The sequence below is a fragment of the Choristoneura fumiferana genome, chromosome 2 (assembly GCF_025370935.1).
Source record: "Choristoneura fumiferana chromosome 2, NRCan_CFum_1, whole genome shotgun sequence".
Lineage (NCBI taxonomy): Eukaryota > Metazoa > Arthropoda > Insecta > Lepidoptera > Tortricidae > Choristoneura > Choristoneura fumiferana.
In genome coordinates, this window is record NC_133473.1 from 12,989,591 (window position 1) to 13,016,432 (window position 26,842).

The 26,842-nt window shown below is 36.4% G+C and overlaps 1 protein-coding gene across 7 annotated transcripts in view; it reads right to left on the reverse strand.

Moving 5' to 3' along the window:
• The window catches only part of Pvr (PDGF- and VEGF-receptor related), a 52,419-nt gene that overhangs the window by 17,951 nt on the left and 7,626 nt on the right, over positions 1-26,842 (reverse strand). For 3 of the 7 annotated variants that reach the window (XM_074109391.1, XM_074109366.1, XM_074109397.1), the window contains exons 2-18: positions 24,592-24,939; positions 24,381-24,493; positions 23,299-23,467; positions 22,399-22,550; positions 20,290-20,452; positions 19,069-19,180; positions 18,405-18,583; positions 18,179-18,327; positions 17,789-18,092; positions 15,151-15,297; positions 13,627-13,754; positions 13,294-13,480; positions 8,559-8,825; positions 8,024-8,248; positions 5,030-5,186; positions 3,928-4,019; positions 3,207-3,239 (exon numbers count right to left, since the gene is read on the reverse strand). In XM_074109391.1, coding sequence (XP_073965492.1) covers positions 3,207-3,239; positions 3,928-4,019; positions 5,030-5,186; positions 8,024-8,248; positions 8,559-8,825; positions 13,294-13,480; positions 13,627-13,754; positions 15,151-15,297; positions 17,789-18,092; positions 18,179-18,327; positions 18,405-18,583; positions 19,069-19,180; positions 20,290-20,452; positions 22,399-22,550; positions 23,299-23,467; positions 24,381-24,493; positions 24,592-24,939 — 2,925 coding nt within the window. Of the gene's footprint in view, positions 1-3,206; positions 3,240-3,927; positions 4,020-5,029; positions 5,187-8,023; positions 8,249-8,558; positions 8,826-13,293; positions 13,481-13,626; positions 13,755-15,150; positions 15,298-17,788; positions 18,093-18,178; positions 18,328-18,404; positions 18,584-19,068; positions 19,181-20,289; positions 20,453-22,398; positions 22,551-23,298; positions 23,468-23,833; positions 24,000-24,380; positions 24,494-24,591; positions 24,940-26,842 lie in introns of those variants that run through there. The other 4 variants (XM_074109376.1, XM_074109385.1, XM_074109414.1 and 1 more) reach the window with 4 other exon arrangements.

The following is a 26,842-nucleotide window of genomic DNA, read 5'->3' on the forward strand; positions in this document are numbered from 1 at the left end:
TTGTAGTGGTCAATCGAGTGCCGCAATATAATGCAACTTGCACGATTTTTCTTGCAAGTCTTAACTCGGCTTTAAGTGTAGCTCGTTACCATGGCAACATATTATCCTCGGTCACCCGTCAAAAGTATGGCTCCTCTCCTAAGCATGCTAGTAGTGTATGTGTCGGCGGCCGATCGTAAAATCCGCCAGATCACGAAATTCCTAGGCATATCGTGAAACGCCGCCATTTCATGATATGCCTAAACGTTGGCCAGGCATATCACGATGTGCCTGAGAAATAATACGGCAGATCGATTAGAGCAACGCATTCGTCGATATTCCTAGCTCTATACCGGGCACATCGTAAAATAGTTTCTTTTTTGGCCACTGGTGGCGCTGCGAATGCAATGGCGGTTGTGACCAGCTGACCGGCCGTGTTTGTTTAGCGCGTGAAAAATGTCGGCGTCGCAACAAAATGATCTTTAAACCGAAAATAGTGATTGAATTCAAAATAGAAGTGCAAAAGAAGCTTTTGAACATCAGCTCCGTTCTTTTTATGTGAATCAAACGGATTCTGTGCACAATTTGAAAAAACCATGCACGTCTGCCCGTATTTTAGAGGTTAGTATTTTGTTGATAAATAAAGTATTCACTAGTTGTTATTTATTTATATAGAAAAATGTAGGTACGACGAGCGAAGCGAGGAGTGGTTAGTATTCATTGTGATCAGAACCGATATGGCGGCGTTTCATGATACGCCTAGGAATTTCATGATCTGCCTAAACTGGCCAAATCATGAAATGGCGGCGCTTCATGATATGCCTAGGAATTTCATGATCTGCCTAAACGTCACTAGGCAAATCGCTTAACGGTGAGTTTTGAACGATATGGCGGATGTCCCTTAGCCAATTCATGAAATGGCGGCATTTCACGATATGCCTAGGAATTTCGTGATCTGGCGGATTTTACGATCGGCCGCCGACATATGTATTACAATTTTTTTTAAACATCTGTATCACTGTTGGATCTGGGGTCACGGGACAGAATAACAACACATAATAGTTGATTGACCCATTTGCAATCGTCGTACCTACTTACTGAGGAAAACTCTGTAAGCTATTTTGGGTTAAGCTGCTGATTGTGGTGTGCGTAATAGAAGCAGGAAAAACACTAAACAAGCAGATATAAACTTTTAACTTTTAACATGCTACTTCGCCACAGAATAAGTAATAGTGCAAGTACTTCGCTACCACACGTGCAGTGCAAGACAGCTACGTCGGTATGACACATATGTGTTTTAATGCTGAAGACATCCACACGTATGTCATTCAGACTCCACTGTCACGAACAACACAAAATGCAAATAAATTTTAAACTATACAAATTCAATCTCAAAGCTATAGCGACCGCGTTCCCAATATAAACAAAATAATAGCAGAGTAACATAGGTTAAATTTTGTAGTTCAGTGATAAAGTCCTTCGCAAAGTAACGCCCAAATCAATCAATTATCAAACAAAAATACAGATAATGTATTGAATCAGGCGTTACTTTGCGGAGGGCCATATCAGTGAACAATAATAAATAATTACTTTGCTCACCTGCGACCTTTTGCATAAACGTAGCTATCGTATGGTCGCGGGTGAGCAACGTAATTGTTTAAGTATACAATATAGATCTCTCCTCTAAGTATTACTTTTACTGATACGTGAAAATTAAGGAAGCTCTCGATTTCTTTAAATATTTTAGTTAATTACTTATGACTTTATTTTACTGCTGCCGGGTACTTGCGCCGTGCCTACTCGTATCGATCCCAAATTAAACACAAAGGTAATCTTACGAAGCGACCTGTCGTATCGGCCATGGTTACACCGCAGGTTAAAAGCATGGGATTATTTTCCCTTTGTTATCACTGCGTCAAAGCCGGTATCAAGGTGGCAAATAATTGGCAATATATTATTATGATTCCAAATTAAGTTTCCTTTGTTACAAAATATTTTGTTCATTTTTGTTCGATGCTTTTTTATCGTGGGCTTTTCGCAAAGGTAATGTTGAATATTTTTTTCTCATAATTATGTATGTATGTAAGTAAACTCTAAACTCTTTATTGTACAAAATAAATAAACAAACACAATGGACAAACGTTGAGATACATGTACAAAGGCGAACTTATCCCTTTAAAGGATTTCTGCCGTGGAAGCTACGATACAATCATCATCATCATGATCATCATAATGATTATCGTAATGATGTTGAATAAGGCAGGGTTACTCAAAGTGGGGTACGCGAACCCCTAGGGGTCCGCTATTCGACGGTAGGGGGTTCGCGACAAGGTTTACGTGACTCCAAAAACCGGCAGGCTGCAAGACTAGCAAGATGATTAAGATTGGTTTTTGGAGTCTTTTTTGTATTCTTCATTTTTAGTTTCTCCAACAGCTATCGTCTAGAAACTAACAGGGGTACGTGGAGCGATAAATTTGAGAAACCCTGGAATAAGGTAATTAATACGAATGTCATAGCAAAATATAGGTATAAGTAGAGCTTTTACAATCTGTCGGCTATGGAAATTACTAAACCTCTTGCTTTGTGTCCTTCACTTTAGGTTAAATTAAAACTTAGGCTTGGTCCTAATTTGTGTGTGGGTAATATTTCTATGTTTATTTATAATTATTATTGTGTAACAAGTGGAGCTATCGTGTACCTCATATTTGTATCAGGTGTCTATGGGAGGTGGTGATCTCTTACCATCAGAGACCCACTTGCTCTTTTGCCATCCAGTCGAATAATATGTATATATAAATATATATATGAAAAATAGAAGAATTAATATATTGGTCAGAAGAAAATGAAAAATAAAATCAAACAATTTGAAAGCACAAATTAAAGCGTACTTTGGCTGAGGTTTTTGCAAACAGGAAACTAAATATGCGGATAAGAGGATCGAAATCACGTAAAAACAAGTTTAAAATATGTTACGATTTGCATTCAATAATAAGGAAAATTATGCGTACTTATTATTTTAACAGTGTGCTCAACATGAATCACTATGAAAGTAGGTAAACATTTCTCTTAAGCATAATTATTATGAAATTTAACACTTCACAGAAACTTCCGACAGTCAATAGAAACAGGAAAAAAGTGCATCAGAATTCAAAAGGTGTTTTCATATTTTACTCAACAAAAACTCAAATTATTGGTGCAATAAAATGGAAAAACATATTAAAATTACCTTTTTCAGATTCCGAAGGTAGTTTCAGTTTGTCTGACAAGAAATTAATTTGATCAATATCTGTTTATAGTATATTATTTAATAGTTGTAACAACGTGCTGCCGAAATACATCTAGGTGCCTGAATTTCACAGGATTTTCCATATAAATTAGGTACTCTAACTGAAAAACTTGTAGAATATTTCCGGTTATCCTAGAAACTTGAAATTGATTATGGAGGTAGATTTTACAGCACAACCAATAGTAAAATTTGAAAATCCCACCCATCAAAAATGACTCCATACTGCGTACATTTTACTCAGAAACTGGACTCTCCTAACACTGGATGTTCATAGATCATCATCATCATCATCTCAGCCGTAGGACGTCCACTCGTCCGTTGTAGGTCTGTTCATAGATACTTACAAATTTTTACAGAACCCTCAATGTGCGAGTGCGACTCGGGATTTTTTAGATATTCAAGGCACTCTTTGAGCATTTTAGTGAAAAATTTGATCAATCGAAGAGAAAGCAAAAAAACGATCTTAGTAAATGTCTGCGATAGTGAAATAGCTCTACAAACTATCGCTTGAGAAAAAGACTGCGTCCTAAAACCGCACGGTTAGCCGCATACGTGTGTGTGTGTGTGTGTGTGTGTGTGTGTGTGTGTGTGTATATATATATATATATACAAGTATCCGTAGTAGAACTAAATTGCTGCTAGAACCGAAAAATATATTTACCTGTTCTTCCTGATCGATTGCTCGCGGCCGTATTCAGAAACGTGTGGTCTGTCTCTTGCGTTTGGTTAGAGCTCAAGCAGTCGGAATCCATTCTGGAATATAAATTTACTATGTAAATCGTTCTTCAATGCATTATTAGATGCTCTCGATTTTTCCTGTTTTTTTTAGTCACTGATTAAAACAAAATTGTTTCGGTGTAAATTGTAAAAACAAGTACCTAATAGCCTGTTGCTTGCTAATGACAGACGTTGGGCATTAATGACGTTTATGCCCATCTTCCATCGCGAGCGCACCAAACTTCGGACGGACTCGGTTTGTCTTGCAACGACCAACCTCATAGAGGTTTGGTGGAAGTACTTTCATAAAGCCGATCATTATCAAGTTAAACAGAGTCCGTACGGAGTCCGGTCCTCTGGTACTGGAAGGTGAATATTCTACGAGGTACCTACAAGAAATTATCTCTATTTACATGGAACGGATAGTATTCTCTACGACTTAATTCTCCTGATCTTGATGAGCCCTGTACGAGTATTGATATAAAAAAGCATCAATTTTACATAAAAACGCTGACGCGATAAACATAACACAAAGCAAACGCTGTCAGAATACTCCATTATTTCGATGACATTTCTGAAAAGTCATGGTAACATACTACTTCATGAAAGAAACCAAACACTAGTACTGGGAATAATATTTTCCCGGAAAACATCTCGTTCTACTTTAGTTAAGTATATATTATTAGTATTTATAGCGTTCAAATAATGAGGCGTATAATTTTGCAATAATCATACCAGTTTCTAAGCTGGAATTCCTTTACCGTTCGGTCATTTAAAAAGTGTATAAATGCTACTAGGCACGCGTTAAGGCCAGCAGGGCTACTACGAAACTCGAAATTCGAAGGTCGTGTCGTGCGTTCCCTCTGACACTTATACTATTTAATACGAGAGAGAGAGAGAGGGACAGCACGACACGAACTTCCAGTTTCGTAGTAGCCCTGCAGCGCCGATAGTCACTACGCTCTTACACATAAGCAGTTCTTTATACGTTTGCCGTATTTGGCTTTTCTATACAACCATAACCTTAGAAAAAAATTATCACATACCCGCTGTTTCCACTGCTACAAGAAAAGCCTCTGTTGATGTTCCCCTGATTTTTCTCCTTGTTGTCTGTCAGCTGATCAATAAACACTTCTCGGTGCCGCTGCATGTAGTTATGGATGTTCCCGAACTTACAGTACTCTACGATCACGATCAACTCACCTACAGAATTTTAAATACAGCTAAATGACAAGTTAAAATTAAAAAAATCGTAGCCATTTTTTCCATGGTAATCGGAGATGATGCTCAACTAGTGACTTTGGCCCAATTTGGTGGTGTGCGTGCAAGTAAAGGAAACACGGCACGGCACGGTGTAGTAACATTACCGTCCTTAATTTACTGTTCACAAATAGCTGATTTTACTTTATATTTGGTCTTAGCCATACACCTGATTATAATAATTTAGTTTTACAATAAGACCGCTTTACGAAACAAATTACGAAATATTAATTGTAAATCCATGTCTTGAAATTACTTTTCTATTTTTACATGCATAACGCTTTGACGCTAAATAGGTAGGTCCCCACTCAGCATAATGCCATGGCAAGCCGTGGCACTGATTTTCAGTCAGTAAAAGTCAAAGTCAAAAAGTCAAAGTGATTTATTTGTAAACATATGTATAACTCAGTAGTAGTGTCAGTAGGTAGGTACTTATATTGTATCGATCGTTACCGAAATAAATTGTCGATGAAATGAAAATATGTGGCACGTTAGTTTCGAAAGTAATAGTCGAAGAATAGTTAAACATTTGTCGATGATTTAATGGTAAACCGAACCAAAACACGTACCTACAAGGAAAATTTTGATTTGGACATGGTTATGATGGTTTTGGTTTGGACATAATAAATATTAAGTACGTAATATTCATTAATATTTAAGAATTTCACATTATTACTCAAGAACCTTAAAACATCTATAATATAAAAGTGAACCGCCAGAACAGGACAAAAAAACGAAACAGAGCAGGATGGCGCTCTACGACACCATTTTGACACGTTTCTACCAAACAACGCATTATTTCTCTGGAATTTTAAAGCAATTCGATTCTTTGACCTTGTGAATCGCGAAAAACTTGAGAAAATATGATATTGGGTGTGTACATTTTGTATATTAAGCAAAATGAAATCACAAGTTCGAATTTCGAGCCAAAAACGAGCGATCTATGCCAGTGTTGCCATTCAGGGAAAATGAAATCTATTCATTATCCTGCATTGCAGTCTGTAAAGCTCTTTACCCATTCATTGCCGCGCGCCAGATTACGCTGGGATTAGAGTCGTGAAATTTGGTATGTAGATATAGCTGGATGTCTGAAATAATATATCATCATCCCAGCCTATGCATTGCATAAGGCAATATGGGAAAGTTTAGAAAAGCAAGGTATACCGGCAACATATATTGATATCATCAAAACTATATATGCAAACAGTAAAGCAAAAATCCAACTGGAAGTTTTGGGCAAAGAATTCCGAATCAAGCGAGGAGTCAGACAAGGAGACCCACTGTCCCCGAAGCTTTTTTCAGCAGTTTTGGAAAATGTCTTCCGCAATCTTGACTGGGAACATCTAGGACTCAACATAGACGGAAGGAAACTAAATCACCTCAGATTTGCGGATGACCTGGTTCTTCTGGAGGAATGTCCAAAGAAGCTTGAGAAGATGATACAAACTCTAAATACTGAAAGCGCCAAAGTGGGTCTAAAAATGAACATAACAAAGACGAAGCTAATGACCAACTCAAAAATGGTACCCATAGGAATCGAAGAACAACAACTAGAATACGTTGACGAGTATTGCTATTTGGGTCAGATTATCTCCCCTAACAACCAAACAACTAAGGAAATAAATAAGAGAACTGCCAACGGGTGGAAGAGATATTGGTCCCTAAAGGAAATTGTTAAATCTAAAGACCATAATATGTCAACCAAAAGAAAAGTTTTCAACACGTGTATCCTTCCTTGCATCTCCTATGGCTGTGAAACATGGTCCCTTACAAATAGAGACAAATTAGAAAAATGCCAGAGAGCTATGGAACGAAGGAGTAAGTCGACAGGAGTAAGAAGGCAAGACAGATTTAGCAATGCCCAACTAAGAGCAAAAACCAAACTAACCGACATACTGGAAAAAATAGACCGACAGAAATGGAGATGGACCGGCCATATGTTGAGATCCAGACAAGAAAAGTGGAGCCAAATTGTAACGCAATGGTATCCTAGAGATGGCAAAAGACGTCGAGGACGACAACAAATGCGCTGGGAGGACGAGCTTAAGCTTACTGCAGGATCCAAATGGAGAAGAGTTGCTCAAGACCGTGAACAATGGAAGCTACTGGAGGAGGCCTTTGCCAACAGGCACACTGAGTTGAGAGACATCCTATGACAACTTCAACCTACATAAAATTAAACAAAGTCTAAAGAACAGATCAGCTCTCACCCAGTTCAAAGGGCTAAATAAATAAATAAATAAAATCCCAGCCTATATACGTCCCACTGCTGGGCACAGGCCTCCTCTCAGAACAAGAGGGCTTGAGCCATTGTTCCCACGCGGGCCCAGTGCGGATTGGGAACTTCACATGCACCATTGAATTGCTTCGCAGGTTTGTGCAGGTTTCCTCACGATGTTTTCCTTCACCGCATAGCTCGTGGTAAATTTCAAATGTAATTCCGCACATGAATTTCGAAAAACTCAGAGGTGCGAGCCGGGGATTGAACCCACTACCCTCTGCTTGAGAGGCGATAGGTCAAACCACTAGGCCACCACGGCGATACAATATATAGGCTACTTTTATTCCAATATTCCCACGGGATAGTTGTTCTTAACACAACACCTCAATGAAGATTACGATATACATTTTGGGATTTCCTATAGGAATTTTGTAAAATCCCGGGATTTCAATTGTAACTACCAGATTGAATAGTTTACGCGTGCGAAGCCGCGGGTAAACTCTAGTCTGAAATAAATCATGAATTCTCAAAATAATAATTTGCAATTTGTGATACTTACGTTTACCAACATTTTTGGTGCAAGCTCCTAGCAAATTGACGATATTAATGTGTTTCCCAAGATGCACCATTATCTTGAGCTCCGAAGCCAATGCTTTAATATAGATATTGTCAGCAGTTTTTTTGACCATTTTGACAGCTACGGTGGTAGTATCTTCAGCATTACTCATGCCTCGAGCCTCTGCTTTGTACACAACTCCAAATGCGCCAGCGCCAAGTTGTGCTCCTGTGAAGGGAAATGTTTAATTTTATAGCATGTATCCATCATAACAACAGTATCTCATTAAAATATTTTCAAGTAAATATTAAGGCATCGCTTGTTTATTGGACGTGAGCAGCAACAGTTTAGGAAAGAATAAATACGAGTAACTTCAATAGAACATGTAGGTACTTGAAATATTAGAGCGCAAAAGTAAAGAAATTGTGGCAATCGAATTAAAGCACGAACGTTGACGCAAAAGAGAATAGACAGACATATACATAATTTTATTCCAGAAAGCTCAAATGCAAAAAGATAGTGCTACTACGACGATTACCTAAAGTCAGTTTCTCTGCAGGGAATTCAAACTTGTCGTCATAGGGCAATAACTCCGCTTGCTCATCAATGCCTAACTCCGGATTCAGGGACTTAGTAGCTCCCTCCTTGAAGTACAGTAGACCAGCTGCTGCCAAATCTTTCCGGAATTGTCTTTCTTTCCTAATCTTCCAAGTCAAATACACAACCAATATGATCAATGCAAGCATAAGGACTCCAAAAGCAGTAAGGTAGGCTGTTCTGTACGGAGAATGTGGTGAGAACGTTTCTGTTGGACATAACAAAAGTGTTAAAAGGTTATAGATACATACATACATACATAAAATCACGCCTCTTTCCCAACGGGGTAGGCAGAAACTATATCCTTTAACTTGCTACGACCCTGGCAATCACTCGCTTCCTCTACATTCATCAATCTTTTCATGCATACACGTCGGTTTACAGTACTCCTGACCCGACCTTTCTTCAGACGTTCGTCTAGGCTTTCCTCTTCCAACGTTCCCGTTTACGCTCGTCTTGTAGATTTAAAAGGTTATAGACTACAAAAAAACTATTTGTATAGAGTTCCATTAACACTTTGTGCTAGGCGTCTCCTGTAAAAACAAATTCATCTTGGAAAGTCGAAAAAATCTTTGTCAGCATAGAATGCGTTTCTACTAACTTAAACATGTTGAATAATTTCATTTATTGAATCAGACGTTTCTTTGTGAAGGTCTATATCAATGAACTATATAAACAATAATTAATTTTTCTTTAGGCCGTGGGTGAGCAAAGTAATTGTTTATGGTACCTTGTTTAAACTAATGTCACAAGTGGTATAGGTAGTGCCACAGGAGAATGAACGAAATGAATGAATGAATGTCAAAATCCCACTGCCATTACATCCTACATGACATATTCTTGTGTGCGTGACCCTGTGTGACCTCAACTCTGGTGGCATAACCTATAGATCTGGATTAACTGACTCATATGTGAAGTTAAATCAATTAAACACAAAGTCGAAGTGAACTTGAATCGAAATAATATTATTATCATTATGATTGGTTATTTGGAGTCTTTTTGTATTTTTTATTTCAACTCCAAATTTGTTACTTTTACGGGTATCCCGTGAAACCATATCGAAAATACAAACTGAGACATGGATGCACAGAAAAACCAGAAAAAGAGACCAGCGCTGGGAATCGAACCCAGGTCCTCAGCAATCCGTGCTGCGTGCTTTAACCCCTACACCACCGCTGGACAGGAATTTAGACACGAATTTTTCCTACGCATACATATCTCAGGTTGCTTATTTCTACTACGCTACTTATGCAGCAGCACTAGCGACATCTATGTTTTTCGCTCTCAACGAGAGACGTCACATTCTATCGGAACCAACCGCTCACCCAGACAAGAGATGTCGCTACTAAGCAATCAAATTATGATTGGTTATTTGGAGTCTTTTTGTATTTTTTATTTCAACTCCAAATTTGTTACTTTTACGGGTATCCCGTGAAACCATATCGAAAATACAAACTGAGACATGGATGCACAGAAAAACCAGAAAAAGAGACCAGCGCTGGGAATCGAACCCAGGTCCTCAGCAATCCGTGCTGCAAATCAGTTTGTATTTTCGATAATATTATTATCATCTGGCATAAAACTCCCTCCATTATTTTAAGAGATAGAAACATGTCCAACTAACAATTTGGCGATAAAACAAGTTCTATAACCGCCGTTTATTAGTTCTAATGAAATCCTATAGCTCTATCACGACCTAAAAATTAGCGATATAGCACGCTATAACTCTCTTATTATAGTCCGATTTTGGCACAGACATTAATTATCACTTAGAGGCTCTTTTTACTCAACGCCGTATTTAAATTCCAAAAAAGTTACCAAAGATGGCCGAACGTCACTGTCACATGTGTCATTGTCTTTGTGACGTTCCAAATGTAACCAACCCATGCACATTAATAAAAAATAGTCTTGTAATATTTTGTTTTTATTTAGACCAATTTAGACCTTAATTGGGTACCGGCAGCAGGAAACAAAAACTCAAGAACGAAAACTACCACGAGTATAGAAAGCATTCGATTAATCCAAACGTCAGGCCATACTACGAAGTGCAAAATTCAAACTTCGTAACTTATCATCCCGCTAACGCTTAAGTTATTTAATTCGAGAGTCAGAGGGAAAATACGATACGAACTTCGATTTTCGAATTTCGTGGTAGCCCCCATATGCCGAATGAAGTGACAATTTGAGATGGCCCTGTGGCGGCCATGTTTACCATAGTTTTCCATACGTAATTTGTTGACTATAATTTTATGCGCATATCAAAAATATTTAAAGATAGTATATACGCAAATTATGAGATTAATAGTATCCAAATATTGTTTAAACCTAAAGTAAATTGCCACTGTAATATGAACTTTTCTTCTACGAAACAGTTTCAACCAAATATCTGTTGGTGAAATTAATATTATTTACATTAAATTATTTATTAATGCAGTTGCATTTAGTTTTAGCTTTACAATTATATATAAATAAATTACTTATGTACATTATTTAGAAAAGTTAAAACTTACCGATGCTAAACTTTTTCATTTTCTTGGCAACACATGAGTAGTTTATTTGGAATCTATATACGGCGTTGAGTATAGTAGCTCGAATTAACTCTAATAGCGCTAAAGATTCTATGAAACCTGTAGAATGTTTTCTTATATCACTTAAAGCATTACAAAAAAGCTACAGTGGTAAAAACAAACTCTTTGCGTGACAGTGTACTCTGTTGTATGCAATTTTATAGAAATATTTCTGTCCGGAAATTAACATGTGTGTCATTAATAATAAAACTTGAGTGCTGACTGCTTATAATATTGCAATGGCGACGGGAATGATATTAAAAACGGTAATTGCGTGATTTTAATACCAATTATTTTTATGTAGATACGTAAAAAACTATTGCTGTTGTAAGTTTTCTGTTATTAAATATGATATTTTACATATCAATTTTAAGCGCCTTAGAATTTTTACATTTCGATGAAAATTTTAGATTGTAAAAATACTAAGGTGCACTTTTTTTTTCGAATAATAGTTAATTTATCGGGATAGGTTTGCAAATGGGAGTTTGATCGGGTGCCCCTTGAAATTTCGACAAACTATTCATCGAATTTCATTTTATCGAAAACGATATATCGAATATTCAATAGTAATATATTCTCTTGGAGTAAGTTCACTTCATCGAATAGTCAGTACATATTAAAACAATTATTAGAACAACAGTGTAAGGCATATTATTTGCTTAAAAATACATTTCATCAAATATTCATGAGACAGAAAAACTAAATATCGCTGTTTATTTCATCGACGTATTATTATAAAAAAAAAATATTGCATAATTGATTACATAATAATATTATAACAATATATTCTACTAGTTTTAGTGATTCAAGAACGAATTCTGCATCTTTTGTATATTTTACAAGTAACTAACGATATCGCAATGTATTCGGATTAACTTATGCGATATGTATGTTAGACAAAATATAATTATGTCAGTCAAACGTTATAAGAAATAAGTTTACACAAAATGAAATTATGTGACTATTAATTATGTCAGTCAAACGGGTTAGTTTAGCTCTGGTATCTTGAGCTGCACCTACAACGGGCTTCTGTGTCGAGGCATATAACTGTTCGTAAACCCTTTCGAGCTCTCTCAACAACTCCGGTTTCGATGAGATGATACTGCCATCGTCGATCTTCAACTTAGTCATTTGGCTTTTCCCAATAGACGAATTCTTTGCAAACACTTTGAGCCCTGGTTCCGCTCAATTGCTTCCTTCATACGTGCAGTATTAAAGACACGCACATCGTGTCGCATGGATTTTGAGATTCGCCTATTAAGTCTGCCATATTCCGACATGTCAGTTGAAGATTGCAGCCAGCAGATTTGCTGTAACTCCTAATTATTCCGATATATCTATAGCATCGATAATATTGATATAGCCGCGATTTTAAACACTTAAAATGATTATTAAACACCTTGAAATGGAGTTTAGTTCTGTAAGAGTTAAAAAAGATGTATCAAAACCTAAGTTTTAACTTTTGGCTTTAAGTGATCATGTTAAACAGCCTTTTGGTGATATAGTAGGGTCTTTTACATATGAAACATCTGAAATAGTAAGTAACGTTCACACAAACGTTCTTAAACAACTTAAAAGCTCTTAAAGAGCTATACCTTCAATTTCTTTTATAGTACTATAAACGCCAAAACAGCTACACAGTGTTTCAACGGGGTACCCTAATTTTGTTACCTATACCACTCTCTTATTGAGAGTTATTAGAATTGCCATATAACCTTTATATAGCTTTAAGATTTTTCTACGGCTTATTTAACACTATAGGCGACATTTAGCACTAGAAGGTAAACATAATACTCTTACAGAGCGACAGCGTATTCAGTGATAAAATCATCCTATAGCTGAAAGAACAATCTATAACGTGGTAGCTTATAGCACCACTTTACAGCTTTGAGCTATTATAATTGTCTAATTTCTATTAAATCACTTTACTATCGCCAGTTGACTAATGTATTCAATTAGCTCCATAGTGTCACAAAAAACTATTACTGTAGACCTTGTAAAGCTACTAATAGACTCAAAGCTGCTATAAGCTCTATATTTATCGCCAAATTGTTTGTTGGGTGAAAAATAAGTATAAATAAATAAATTTTATTCGTGTTCAAAACTTACTGATATTGACTATGTAGGTCTTCCTGCTCTCAACACCGCTATGGAATCTTGTATCCCGACTTTTGGCAATACATTCGTATTCATCAGCAGTTGTGCCATCGTCCTCTTTTTTAAATGTGTAAGTAGAATTGACCGTGGTGTGATTGGACTCCAACACAGTAATGTTATCTTTTAGTTGTTCGCCGTTCTGTAGTGTTAAAAATAGTGCATTACTGCTTAGGAAAGCAATGCATGTACGAATAGAATTACTCGACTACGCCTTGCTTACGCTTATCAACTTGCTTAATTAACGTACAATAATAATCAACAAAACAAAGAGATAAACTGCTTTACCTTGAACCAAGTGATTTCAGGTGGAGGTACCGAATCAGCAACGCACAAAAGTTCAGTTGGTTGTCCGTACATTACTTCCTTGGTCTCAGTATCCAAAACAGGGACCTTTATGTTTGGTGGGTAAGGAACTGTTGGCAAACATTTAAAAAACAATTTGATTATCAAACAGGATTATCAATCAAAATTATAAATTCCAATTGGACGTAGTTTAACAAAAAGGATTCAACCCTCAAAGATTATTTTTTTATTTTGGATCTTTTCTTGTTAATTAAACTACGTCCAATTTAGGATAGACTCCTGTGTCCTGTCCTGTCACCATTAAAAACATTACTATATTACAGATGTATGGATGTAGTGAATAATGTTTGACCATCGTAATTTAGTCGGAAAAGTTTGAGTTTATCTTGCTTTCTCAACTTTCAAGTTTACAAGCTAATTGTTAAAGCAAGGTAGGCAGGTGGTAGGACCTTGTGCAGGGTCCGCCCGGATTGCTACCACCATCTTGCTCGCTAATCCTACCGTGAAGCAGCAGTGCTTGCACCGTTGTGTTTCGGCGTGGAGAGTAAGATAGCCGGTGAAATTACGGTACTTGAGGTATTCCATCTTATGCCTCTAGGTTGGCAACACATCTGCAATACCCCTGGTGTTGCAGATGTTTATGGGCGGTGGTGATCTCTTACCATCAGGAGACCCACTTGCTCGTTTGCCATCCAGTCGAATAAAAAAAAAGATAAATTTGAACTTAAATATCCAAGAAAATACGATGGAAAAACTTTACTCACTAGATCTATACGATGTGTTTGTTTAGGTCATTTGAAAGGTGTGATTTTAAAGGGAAGCCACAATTTTTTTTTTTTTTTTTTTTTCGGATGGACTGTTGCTGTTAGCCTCAGACGGCTTTTACAGCTTACCGGAGAGAGGGCGAGCAACCAGATGGGCTGCTCAGCAAGAGGAAGCCACAACAAATACAATATTCAGAAAAACAAAAGCTGTTTGTCATGTAAAACCCTCACATACAAAGGGTTCCGTGCCATCATTACAAAAACACGTTACCTTAACCCTTAAAAACTGCACCCTGTTTCTTAATATTTGTTGTTGTGGCAGGCACAGGTATACAATTTCCAGAATCCGCCTAGTGCGATTATAAAGATACACTCAGCACCTACCAACTACCATACAATCAGTAGGGCTACTACGAAACTCGAAGTTCGTGTCGTGCGGTCCCTCTGACACTTATACTGTTTAATATGAGAGCGAGAGGGACTGCACGACACGAACTTCGAGTTTCGAGTTTCGTAGTAGCCCTGCAGGCAGCGGAGACTTTTAATAATGGGGCCCCGTTACGTACTTTTTGGGTACAGAACCCTTAAAATCAACAAAATTTAGAGTTTACTTCGTTATCTTTATTTCTCAAGTGCTAACTACACTTACCTACCTACCTACTCATAATGTAAACAGTGAAACAATGCCGCTAAAACCGGCACGTGTAAACATCCACACTAAAAATACTTTGTAGAGATTTACCTGCAACTGTAATGAAAACTGTTTCATTTTGCACAGGTTCATAAGTTTGGTTGTATCCAACACATATGTAGTTGCCGGCTTGACTTAGCGTTATTTTCTCTATTTTTAGTTCTGCGACGAAGGATAGAGAAGTATTGTAGTAGCCCACTGTTCCAATGTTGATGGTTTTATGAAACAAAACAGTGAATTAATAAGTAAATTTTATATAATTAATAGTGTGTAGTATGTATTTATAGCGGTCAAAGGATCACCGACGATTGCTGGCTGAAAATCAGCGATGGGGCGTTTTTAACGTCTAATCTAAGCATTATGCTAACCACTGTCCGATTCACAACCGCAATGCAAAAATGTTAAACGATTTGGTACCAGTGTTTTTGCGATAGCGATAGTTTCGATATCGAAAGTTGACCTTGAGAAATCAGTCGATAGCGCGATAGTTCTATCGAAAATATCGACATGCTGCAATACTATCGATAGCCTATCGATAGTGGAAATCAGTCGATAGCGCGATAGTTCTATCGAAAATATCGACATGCTGCAATACTATCGATAGCCTATCGATAGTGGAAATCAGTCGATAGCGCGATAGTTCTATCGAAAATATCGACATGCTGCAATACTATCGATAGCCTATCGATAGTGGAAATCAGTCGATAGCGCGATAGTTCTATCGAAAATATCGACATGCTGCAATACTATCGATAGCCTATCGATAGTGGAAATTAGGCGATACTATTGACAGTATCGTCAAGGGACGATATTTTCAATAGGACTATCGATAGTATGAATGATTTTCAAGACCACGATACTATCGATATTATCGTTAGACTATCACTATCGAAACAACACTATTTGGGACTCGCATTTTGTACGCGTTACCGTGCCTTCCTTTTCCTTCGCGCTGTCATCGTTCATCCACCATTATCTCTCATCAAAACCAGCAAAACCTACTAGACACTGCCTAAATTGTCCTCCAATGGAAAGAGCTATATTTATAAAACAAAAATACTTAACAACAACCATGCCTTCTCGAAAATAAACGAATCTTTTGCGAAAGTCTCGCAACGCATTGAGGCTGTAGCCTTGTAAGGGGCACGGGCTCATTAGTCTGAGGAAAACCGCGGCGAGAGACTCAGGGGCGCCCTAACCAGGCAGGCCGCTTCGGTTTCGGCACAGGGCGGCCACGCCGTACAAATTACGCGTTCTTGAATCTACATAGGCACGACGACGTCTGTCTGTACACGCGTCAATGTGTGCGTAAGCTGCACAGGGCTGACTATTGCAAAACCGTATATATAGTAGGTACTATAAGTACTTTTAAAGGTACTCATATATTATGTAGGTATGGCTTAGATATGTGCAAATAAATTAAATCGTTAATCTTACCTATTTCGAGGATATTCTGGCAAAACAAATTAAGTGCATTATTTATCTAGCAAAGCCGTATAAAAAATAAATATTGTGCACTTATCCGGTTCTGCCAGATATCTTCGATATATTTAAACCTACTTAAAATGTGTCTGTCTGCATATTTTAAGCATTATTATTTTTAATTGCAATAGGATATACGTCTACAAACTTAAAATAATCATTCGGTAGGTAGTTATTTCATGTATTAATCGCGTTAATTTCAGAAATCACTATTTATTTAGAAAAAGGAAGTAGGTAGGGTACCGTTACGATTTCGCAAAATTATTGCTCCCGAACTTAGTGCCGTGCGACCGACATCCATCGCGTCGCGCACCCGACTGCTTAGTGCTTTCCTGCGGTTTTCCTGCAATCTGCGCTTGAGGGGTGGGGTAACTAGAACCGGTGCGGGGCGGAGCGTGGCCATTCTGTACGTTAGTACTATTATATATTCTGTGGTTTCGGCTAAAACGGCAAGCCAGCGCCCGAGTCTGGGTTGCAATCCCAAAGACATCGTACGCAATCTTTGACATCACTCGATATAGGAAAATACTAAGGGAGGATTTAAAATCTTATTCCTTGAGCATTATAAATGTGAAACGTGGTGATTAAATTTGAAAGTGGATTGTTTAGCCTTAGCCGTAGTTTGAAGAGATTTTTCGAAAATCCCACGAAAACGGGCAATGCGGGATATTAATCTTATTCCTATCGAGTATTGTGTAAATATAAAAATCTACGCAGACGAAGTCGCGGGAAAAAGCTAGTTATAAATAGTTATTTCTAGTTTTGATATTTCGGCTATCGGCATTTCGTAGTTTCGGTATTTCGAGCGTCGATATTTCAAAACAATATACAGGTGTGCCATGTAATACGAGCAAAAAATTAAAACATGGATCGTAGATTTTTCCTTTTTTCATACAAGTAAATTAAATACTGCTATCAATGTACGCCATCCTATAACCCAACTGACGTCGCCTGTCACACTACAAACATCAAGCATTTTGCTTTACATTGCCTCTTCGAATAAACGTAAAAGTGTAAGTATTAATAAAAATTAAAAAACTAATTATTTTTAAAAGAAAGAAAAGTTTACTTTTAAATGAAAAAAGAGTATGATCTATGTTTTAATTATTTGCTCATATTACAGGCCACACTCGGTAGGTGTTATGAGTTTTCTGTATTGTGATGCGTATTTTTCACAAGTAGGTACCTAAAGCACCGCTCGACTTACCCATATTATATGGCAATTCCGAATAATCGGATCCTAATAACCAGTTCACAGACGAAAAGGAATACTTGGAGGCGAAACACTTAATATTCACATCTTGATTCTCGTAAACCCATTTGTGTTTTTCTCCATCAATGTATTCACCATCAGGAACACCGAAACCATCGGCAATCTCGTTAACGCGAAATATTTGAGATACAAAACTAGAGTTAATTGTATTGGAAGCTCCACACCGTATTGTCCCCGACCTGTTTACTGACATTTTAAGAGTCGATATAACTTTATATTTCAATTCTTGGTCTTCACCCTGAAAAAAAGAATAATTAGAAGAGTGCTTTTTAGCTTGATTGGCATAGTACTTTCAATAGCTAAGCAATATTTAAAAATACTTACGGTGTGTTTGCTCAACTCATTTGTGTCGTCATCTATGAAAGACCACACAACCTTCGGTATTGGGTAGCCAGTAACAACACACCGCAAAGTTACTATAGTACCAACTAATTTCCTGTCTTTGGGTATATCAAACTGGATCCTTGGGATATCTATAATATGAAAATCTTTTTACTTCAGTAGAACGTACCGATGGATCAATTTTTTTTTACTGTTAAAGCATACTTACCGTACACTTTTAAGTTGTATGTCAACGTCTTAGTTCCATTGGCGTTGCTTGCTTCTATGGTGTATTTTCCTGTATCATGTATATTCAAATGTTCGACTGTCAATTTGGGATTGCCTTTTCCAGTTTTAGTAATTTTGTATTTGAGACCATGCGTTATTGTAGTATTATCGTCCTTATAACTGAAAGAGAAAATATAGTTTAATGTTTTACATTACCACCTATACTTACTTACTTACTTACGGGCCTATACTTACACACGGCGTTTTTTAAACGCAAACGACGCGCTTTTTATCATTTCCTTTGAAACGCATAAATGTGTTACCTGCGCGTAAAAATACGCCGTGTGCAGAGATCCTCCAACCCTAAACATACCCATTATCTTAATCGTTACATTCAACAAGCGTTATAGGATATTCTACTCTGATTGCTTTAAAATGCTGATTTTCCAATAAAGCTACAAAAAAAATAGGCAAACTAAGCACGCTTCGTGCCATAATATTACATTTAAATAAATATGTACATATATTTCTGCGACAACGCTGTCAACCATGTTCAAGACGTTATTACAGTTTACATGCATGTGTTTACATGCATCGCACGTATGACATCTGTTTTAAAATACATATAATTTGAGAATCAAACTCCACATTAGTGTTATACTCACAAACGGTATGTAGCAGGCGGGTAAGCCTTCAGGTTAAACAGGAAGCTAAATTCCCCTTGTCCGGTGGTTATGTCCGACTCGGACCCATTCGTGAGTTTTAGAAACGGGGTTTCTAAAAGATTATAATAAGATTTTATAACAAAAAAAAAAAATTTGCTTTCTGGAACCTTATATGTAACATTATAAAAATGTGAATGGTTATGTTTTTTGTGTTGCGCTTTCACGCTTGGAGAGTTCAAACGATCAAGATGAAATTTGGTATGTTAGTTTAACACCTTGGGAAAAACGTGGGAAGAATCTCGGAAAATTGCATAGTTGCCACGCGATTACGATAAATGAATTAATTACAGAAGAAGTCGTGGACAACAGCTAGTAAAACATAAAAAATACGGCTAAGAACATGTCGAACAGTGTAGGGTTTCGTAGCCGGTACTAAAAACAGAAAGCTAAGGGTGGGCACACGCTTTCATAAATCAACGATACAACGTGAAAAAAATTGCCATTAAAAGAGCGTACCTACCTAGATAGGAGATCCATTTAGGCATATATTATAGCCATAGCACTTACGTCCTTTTGTGGAGGAGCAGTTTTTCGGCTATATCTCAAAAGCAGTACATCCGATCATATTGAAACTAATTTGGGTTTAAAGTACTCATTAAGTTTTACCCTTGTGTTTTTTTCATATTTTTATAACATGCGGTTTGGAAAATAAGGGGGGAGGGGCAATTTTGCAACTTTTGCGTAGATATTCACTTAATCATTTTTTTTTAGAAATCTTTAAGATTTTTAAAAAGATCGGTCGAAATATGTATCAAAAGTTGATTTTTAGTGTTTTTTTTTCATTTTCGTGTACTTGTATAGAGTTCCCCCATTCAAATATTTACTTTTATTATTTTAACACCTTAATTAAGTAGCGGCCATCATAGGTACGACACTTATATTCAAAATTTTATCAATATACGTCTTGTAGTTTTTAAGGAGGTAAAATGCCGGTTACATGCGTACAGACGGACAGAACGAAAATAAAGGGTTCCGTTTTGTCGTTTCGAGTACGAACCCCTAAAAATAGGTTATATGTGCAAAATACAGTTACTTCGTACCCACGCTTGTAACAAGTTCATAATTAACTTTAAATATTTACGTTATTAATATGGTGAAAAGAAGAATTTTAGCTTTTATACTAAGTAGTTATACCTATGTAGAACACACAATGAAGGATACCTGAGAAGTTCATCGTTATTTTAGAACTCGGAGGGTTATCATTAATCTTCGTTTTTGCCGTACACCAATAAGGTCCAGCATCATCTTTCGTGGCATTCTTAACACTTATAGCTTTATATAGTTTGTCATGTAGCAATTCTTTTTCGTTTGAGCTAATGTCAACCTGAAAATATAGAATAATACACTAACGGATACTCTATTAAACAATATCTATCTATCTAATACCTTTAAACGAGCAATTCTTGTATATTTCTCGAATCACGGAAACAGCTCCAAACGATTTCGATGAAATTTGGTATGTGGGGTTTTCGGGGATAAAAAATCGATCTAGCTCGGTCTTATCTGTGAGAAAACGCTTATTATCGAGTTTTAACCCGAGAAAAGCTCGGTCGCCCAGTACCTACTTAATTTTCATAGCCTCGCTCAGCGTAGTATTCCTATGAATAAAATAAAATAAAATAAATGTATATATATATATATCATGGGACCACTTGTCGCTAATTGACCTAGTCCCAAACTAATCAAAGCTTGAACAGTCAGCAATAAAGATATAAATACAGCCAAAGTGCAAAAAATATGTACCTATACACGATTACACTACCTTAATGTTCAGGCAATAAAGTCCTGTCCTGTAGGTATACATATTTTTGGCAGTTCAAACGTGTGTATATTTTTGTTGCTGACTGTACTATGGATAGGTACTAGGCTAGGCTAGGCTTATACTATGGGTTGTGATTTACTCGCACCCAACATAAGTCACTCGCACATTTATCCTTATTCCTTGTAGTACCACCAACTCGGCTGAATGCACAGCCTTATTATGCTTAATGCGGTATAAAAAGTAACTAGAATGTGATAGAATGCCATAAAGGTCTATTGCAATTAGCTTTTTAAGTTGTAATATTAGAAAAATCTTTAATTTTAACCCCCGATGCAAAAAGAGGGGTGTTATTATATGTTTGACCGCTATGTGCGTCTGTGGCACCGTAGCTCTTCAACGGGTGGACCGATTCGAATGCGTTTTTTTGTTTGAAAGCAAGTTTTCTATCGATTGTTCTTAGACATGTTTTATCAAAATCGGCTTAGCCGTTTTTGAGATATTGAACTTTGAAGTGACAAAGTCCGGGGCTTTCTATTTCTCTTGCATATTATTATAGTAGCGCATCCGTACAAACATGTTGACGTTAGGTATACATATTCTAAAAATGACTAAAGTTCCATAACAGTTTTTTACTAGACAAGAAGATACTCAAATTGAAAAAAAAATTGATTCTAAATAATTTATTGAATCAGGCGATACTTTGCGGAGGTCCATGTCAATGAACTGAAACAATATCTTTGCTCACCCGCGACCTTTATGACCTTAATCTAACATCTGGTAGCATGGTGTGCGGTTGTGTTGCTCTGAAGATGAGTAGTGTGGTGGTGGTGATAGATGAGTTTCTGTGATTTGTGTGTGTTCTTACAGTGTGGAGGTGGAGGAACTGCATGAACACGCATATCTTGCATAAACGTAGCTATCATAAGGTCGCGAGCAAAGTTTTCGTTTTAGCTCATTAAAATTGATTCCATTTTATAGCGGGTTCACGGCAAACACTTGAGTCTGCGTAGAGCATTTAGAATAAAAGCAACTTCTGGCCCATGCACGGGTAAATCGCGCGCGTCGTCAACGATTATGTTTGGGTTTTACCTAGGAAGTTCACTCTGCCACGCACCACGATTGACTTTTTAGTCTTCGCGGATCCCAATTTTTATTTCGTATTTTGTCTTAGTAATAAAAAACGAAATATTCTTTGTTAGTCTACAAGCAATCTGCACAACAGATCTTTAAGACGGGGTGTTCTTTTTATTTTTATAGTAACATGTATATTTAGTTAAGGTATCATAGTAGTTCTTTTTGTCTTAATTTTAACTATTAATATCATGTATTTTATGTACAATAATAAATAGTTTTATTTAAAACAATCTTTACATTTGTGACAAGGTTAAACTAAAACCTTGCTACTTGGCGATTACATGTATATTGACCGGACCACAATAAAGTAACATAGTCCGTTTTTTGTTTTTTTCTGTTACTTACATAATAAGCAAAAATTATAAAATACAAACCCCACTAAAATTCCCACGAGGAATGCTCCATTCAAGTGATATAGCAGTATTCGGTTTGTAATTGACTGTGCAGTTCAGTAATATTGTTTCATCTCTGAGAAAATATGTATTTTTGGCGTCTATCGTCGGTTTGTCTGGTGAATCCATATCAACTGCAAAAAATTATTATAATTATTCATAAAACACATCATAAAAGACTCATTAGATTAAGTCTAAGTGAACAAATAAAAACTCAATATCTAAGAAGTCAAATACAACATAAAACCACATTTTGAATGATAACGCATACTTGTTCGTACCTACTTAGTATGCCAGCTGTAAATTTTGGCATTATGTTTAGATATGCTCTTACAGTATTGTACTCGTTTTCAATAAAAGTACAAAAGATGCGTTACTATTCGTAATATGCACAGATCTTCTGTTACCTATCAATAATGCTCTTCCATACTGCAGTTTAATCTTCAGTTCACTTAGAAAAAAAAACTGGTTTCTGCCATGTGACTACCTACTATTTTTTTGATTACTTTGATAGTTCACAACATTAAATAGATAATTTAAATATAGCTATTCAATTATTCATCCTACATACATGACGATCACATTTAATGACTTATTGTAAAGATGAAAATATATATGGACATTGTACATTTCCGTTTTCTTAACAAATGCAAGAGATTAAATGATTAGTCAGGCTTCTGTACAAATAAATAATGCAGAGCAATACACCAAAGAAAAAAGAAAGAAACTGAAGTAAGCAAGCAGCAGGCAACGTGAAACAAGGATTTGTCACCGCAACAAACAAATAATTAGTACGAACAAAAAACACAGAACGAAAAATGAACAGATAGTGTACCACCACACCATGCTACCTCGTTAGGTGATAATTTCATCACTACTTACGAGAGTTATTAAAACGAAAATTTAAGAAGGCAGTTTTCGTAGATGTTTGGATGCCGCGGCGACCTTCGCACACGTAAGTGTGCCCCTTATTATGCACTTTGATTAAAAACCCAATCTTTGTAGAATTTTCTAGTATTTGTAGTTTCTTGTTAACCGCTGGCTGTGGTTTCTTGTATCGTCAAATAAACATTGAATGGTTAGTATCAAGGTTTACATTATGCTATTTACACGATATGTCATGTTTTTCAAGTTTAACATAGTTTTTAGTGCCAAAAGCTAATATATTTTAACCAAATTTAGTGCAACATTGTGTTAAAATGGAAAAACATGTTGTACCACTTCCACGAAAATGTTTGTCATATATTAATAAAGGTACTAAAGTTTATATTAAACATAACTAATTGAACCTCAGCGTGCCGTGTTTAAATATATAGTTTAATTGTTTCGAAAGACCAGAGGTGTATTATTTCCGTGCAAGGGTATCGTTTATTATTTTTAATGTTTAAGTTTTTTAGCACATCATCTAAACACCTACGTTTTTGCAAAATAAAGGTTTTTTCATTTGCACTTGCGCCTTTCGTGACGTCACTACTACATTGCACAGTGAGCACGCGTATGTTCAAGTCAAAATCAAAGACATCGCTGTCTAAGATAAATCCAAGTTTTGGATTATATTGCTCATACTTAATGTCTGTGAGATCCTGTTCATCAAAAATGTTATGACCTTTATGAAAGTGAAAATGATAATCATGCCATTTAGTCGTACTTAACAGACTAACTATTTTAGCCATAAGCTTTCTGATTCTATTGCCTGGAGGCTAAATTTTTCTTCATGCAAAAAAACATGTTCAACTAAATAAATTATGTATCGAATTCTGTGGTATTCGCATAGGCTCAGTCATTCTGTGTTAATATTTATTAACAAACATGCAAATTCAGTTAGTTTATTTTCAAATTTTTAAGTTAATCACTCATAACGGCTAAGGATCCTGCATTAGAAAACATAACTGTGAATCAAATTAGAGACAATGTGTGTGCATGTGTTCTGATAAGTTTATGTTACTATTTGTAAAGATACGTACCAAGGTCAAATGAACTTTTATGTCTGGATATGTCGGTTTACATTCAATAACTATCTTGGAACCAGGTATGGCAGAAAGGAATTCTCGCATTGGCGCAATTAAATTGTTCGGATCTAAAATAATTACATAAAGCAGTTAATCTATTTACAAGAATGTTGTAGGTATAGTTTGTTTTACGTTGTGAGACCAGTAAACCAAATTAAAGTCTCACCGTTGACGAAGACGTAAGTGTATGAAATGTGTTCTGTATTTGTGGGCTCTTTGAGGAGATTGGTTAAGACTTCTGACTTGTCCACCTGGTCGTCGAAACAAGCAAAGTAGCCGACCGCGAACTGGTCCACGTTGTATATATCTAATGCTATTTCAAACTCGTACTCATCATCAGAGGGTGCTACGTTTCTTAGTGTCTTTGAAAAACTGCTGAAATTCTCTTCTGCCATTTCTTGTTGCTTAAATTGCAATGGTCTCTTTCCTTTACAACGAATCGTATAATTTTGACCTTTTTCTAACTTTATTTCATTAGGTGCCAATATAATTGGACCGTCCAATAGTTGAGCATCTGAAAAGGACAATAGGGCTTCGTTTACGAAAAATATTTCTTAACTGCAAATTACGCCTTTTTTCACTGAAGCAGCTATTTGCCATAAAAAACACAATATTGATCAGTCATCAGTTTCACCTGCAGACAGTTTGCATTTAAAATAGATATTGATAATATATCTAATTCAGTTATGCGACCTTTTGTTGTTTTCACCCATCGCGCTAATAAAACAAACTTTACCGTTTATCGTAAGTATATAATGAATATATATCCACGTACACAGCATTGCCATTAAGTTAAGATCGATGCATGTCACGTCAGTAGACGATGAAAATTTTACGTTTATAAGTGTAAGAATAAGAGGTAAGGTGAGCTTATCAACCTAATGGCAGCGGTAACTTGACCCACGCCGGCCGCTGCTGCCGCGCACCTATCCTATCGAAAGCACTATTAATTAGCAACGTTCGTCTAGGGCGTGACACAGGTGCGGTCAACATTCGGCAAATTAATCCTACCAGTTGAACGGCAAACAAACCGCTCCGCAACGCTACTAGGTGATAACGGTAATTGATCGTATCAAAGTCTGAAAACAACCACCAATTAAGTGATTAGGACCCTGTGGTTCTAAGAATTAGAAGCCATCAGATAAAGTGACAACAATGACATCTTTTCTGAACGACATGTGTTTGTCTAGACTCCTAATCAATTATTAGTAATGTGCTACCGAGTAGCACATTGAACACATTAGTGTAACTAGTTGGATGAAAGCATTTTTATTATTGGTCCGTTTAATAACTAATTGTCGGTAAGTGGTTTAGCCATAAAACAAAGTAGACAACTATCTAATTGTATATATACCTACATAGTACAAACTGTTAGCTTCATACCTTTTTACGCATCATTTCTGTAGATATCAATGTAGCTTTGACATTCGATAAAAACTGTGGTTTGATTGATGAGAAGAAAAACGGAACCTATACAAAGTTGTAATAGGTAGAAAAGGGGTACTTTCGGGTACCTATATAAGAGGTTGTAATAATTGAAATTTATCTGTAAACCGAAGTAATGTAAGTATGTGATATAAGTATTTTTTTTTAAAAAAAAAACAAACGAAAGAAAGTCTTTTACTAGTGCATGGATGTTGGACTCTTCGTACATAAATAACCTAATTAAAAACTTCCGTAATTTTGTATAGCGAATTTTATGTTAACATACGCAGACGATTAGTTGCTCTAATGCTCTAAGACAATATTTTCAAATTATTATATTTGTTAACAAAATAAAGACGTTTAATAATATGGATACAATCTCTATAAATGTTGATCGGTAACTAATCCCACTAATATTATAAATGCGAAAGTTTGTAAGTCTGTTTGTTTGTTTGTTTGTAAGTAACTTCATCACGTCTAAACTACTGAACCGATTTAAAATAAATTCCGTATACAGATAGTTTGAGTCCCGGAGAAGGACATAGGATAGTTTTATTCCCGGAAAATTGCATAGTTCCCGCGGAATAGCGATAAACGAATTCTGCGCAGACGGAGTCGCGGGTAACGGCTAGTTAGGGCATAATTTAAGACAAAAGTGTTGAGTATGTAAAATCACTAGTACCAACATCTGAGACAAAAAAGTACGACTCTATTTCTAGGGCGAGTAGGACTCTTCAGATATTTTTGCATGCTCTGCTGTGGCAGATAATTAATGCAGGTGACTGTATGTACTTTCGTATACTACGTACGTACTTTATGTTAATACGAGTAGGTACCTATTTCGAAATCCCAATATTATATATTTTATTACAAGCTTTTATTTAACTTGCAATGTATGGATGTACGTATGTATGTCTGTATCTACATATTATGTGTGTATGTGCGGGTCAAATCTTGCAAGTTGAATTTGACCCACTTCCAGTGGTCGGATT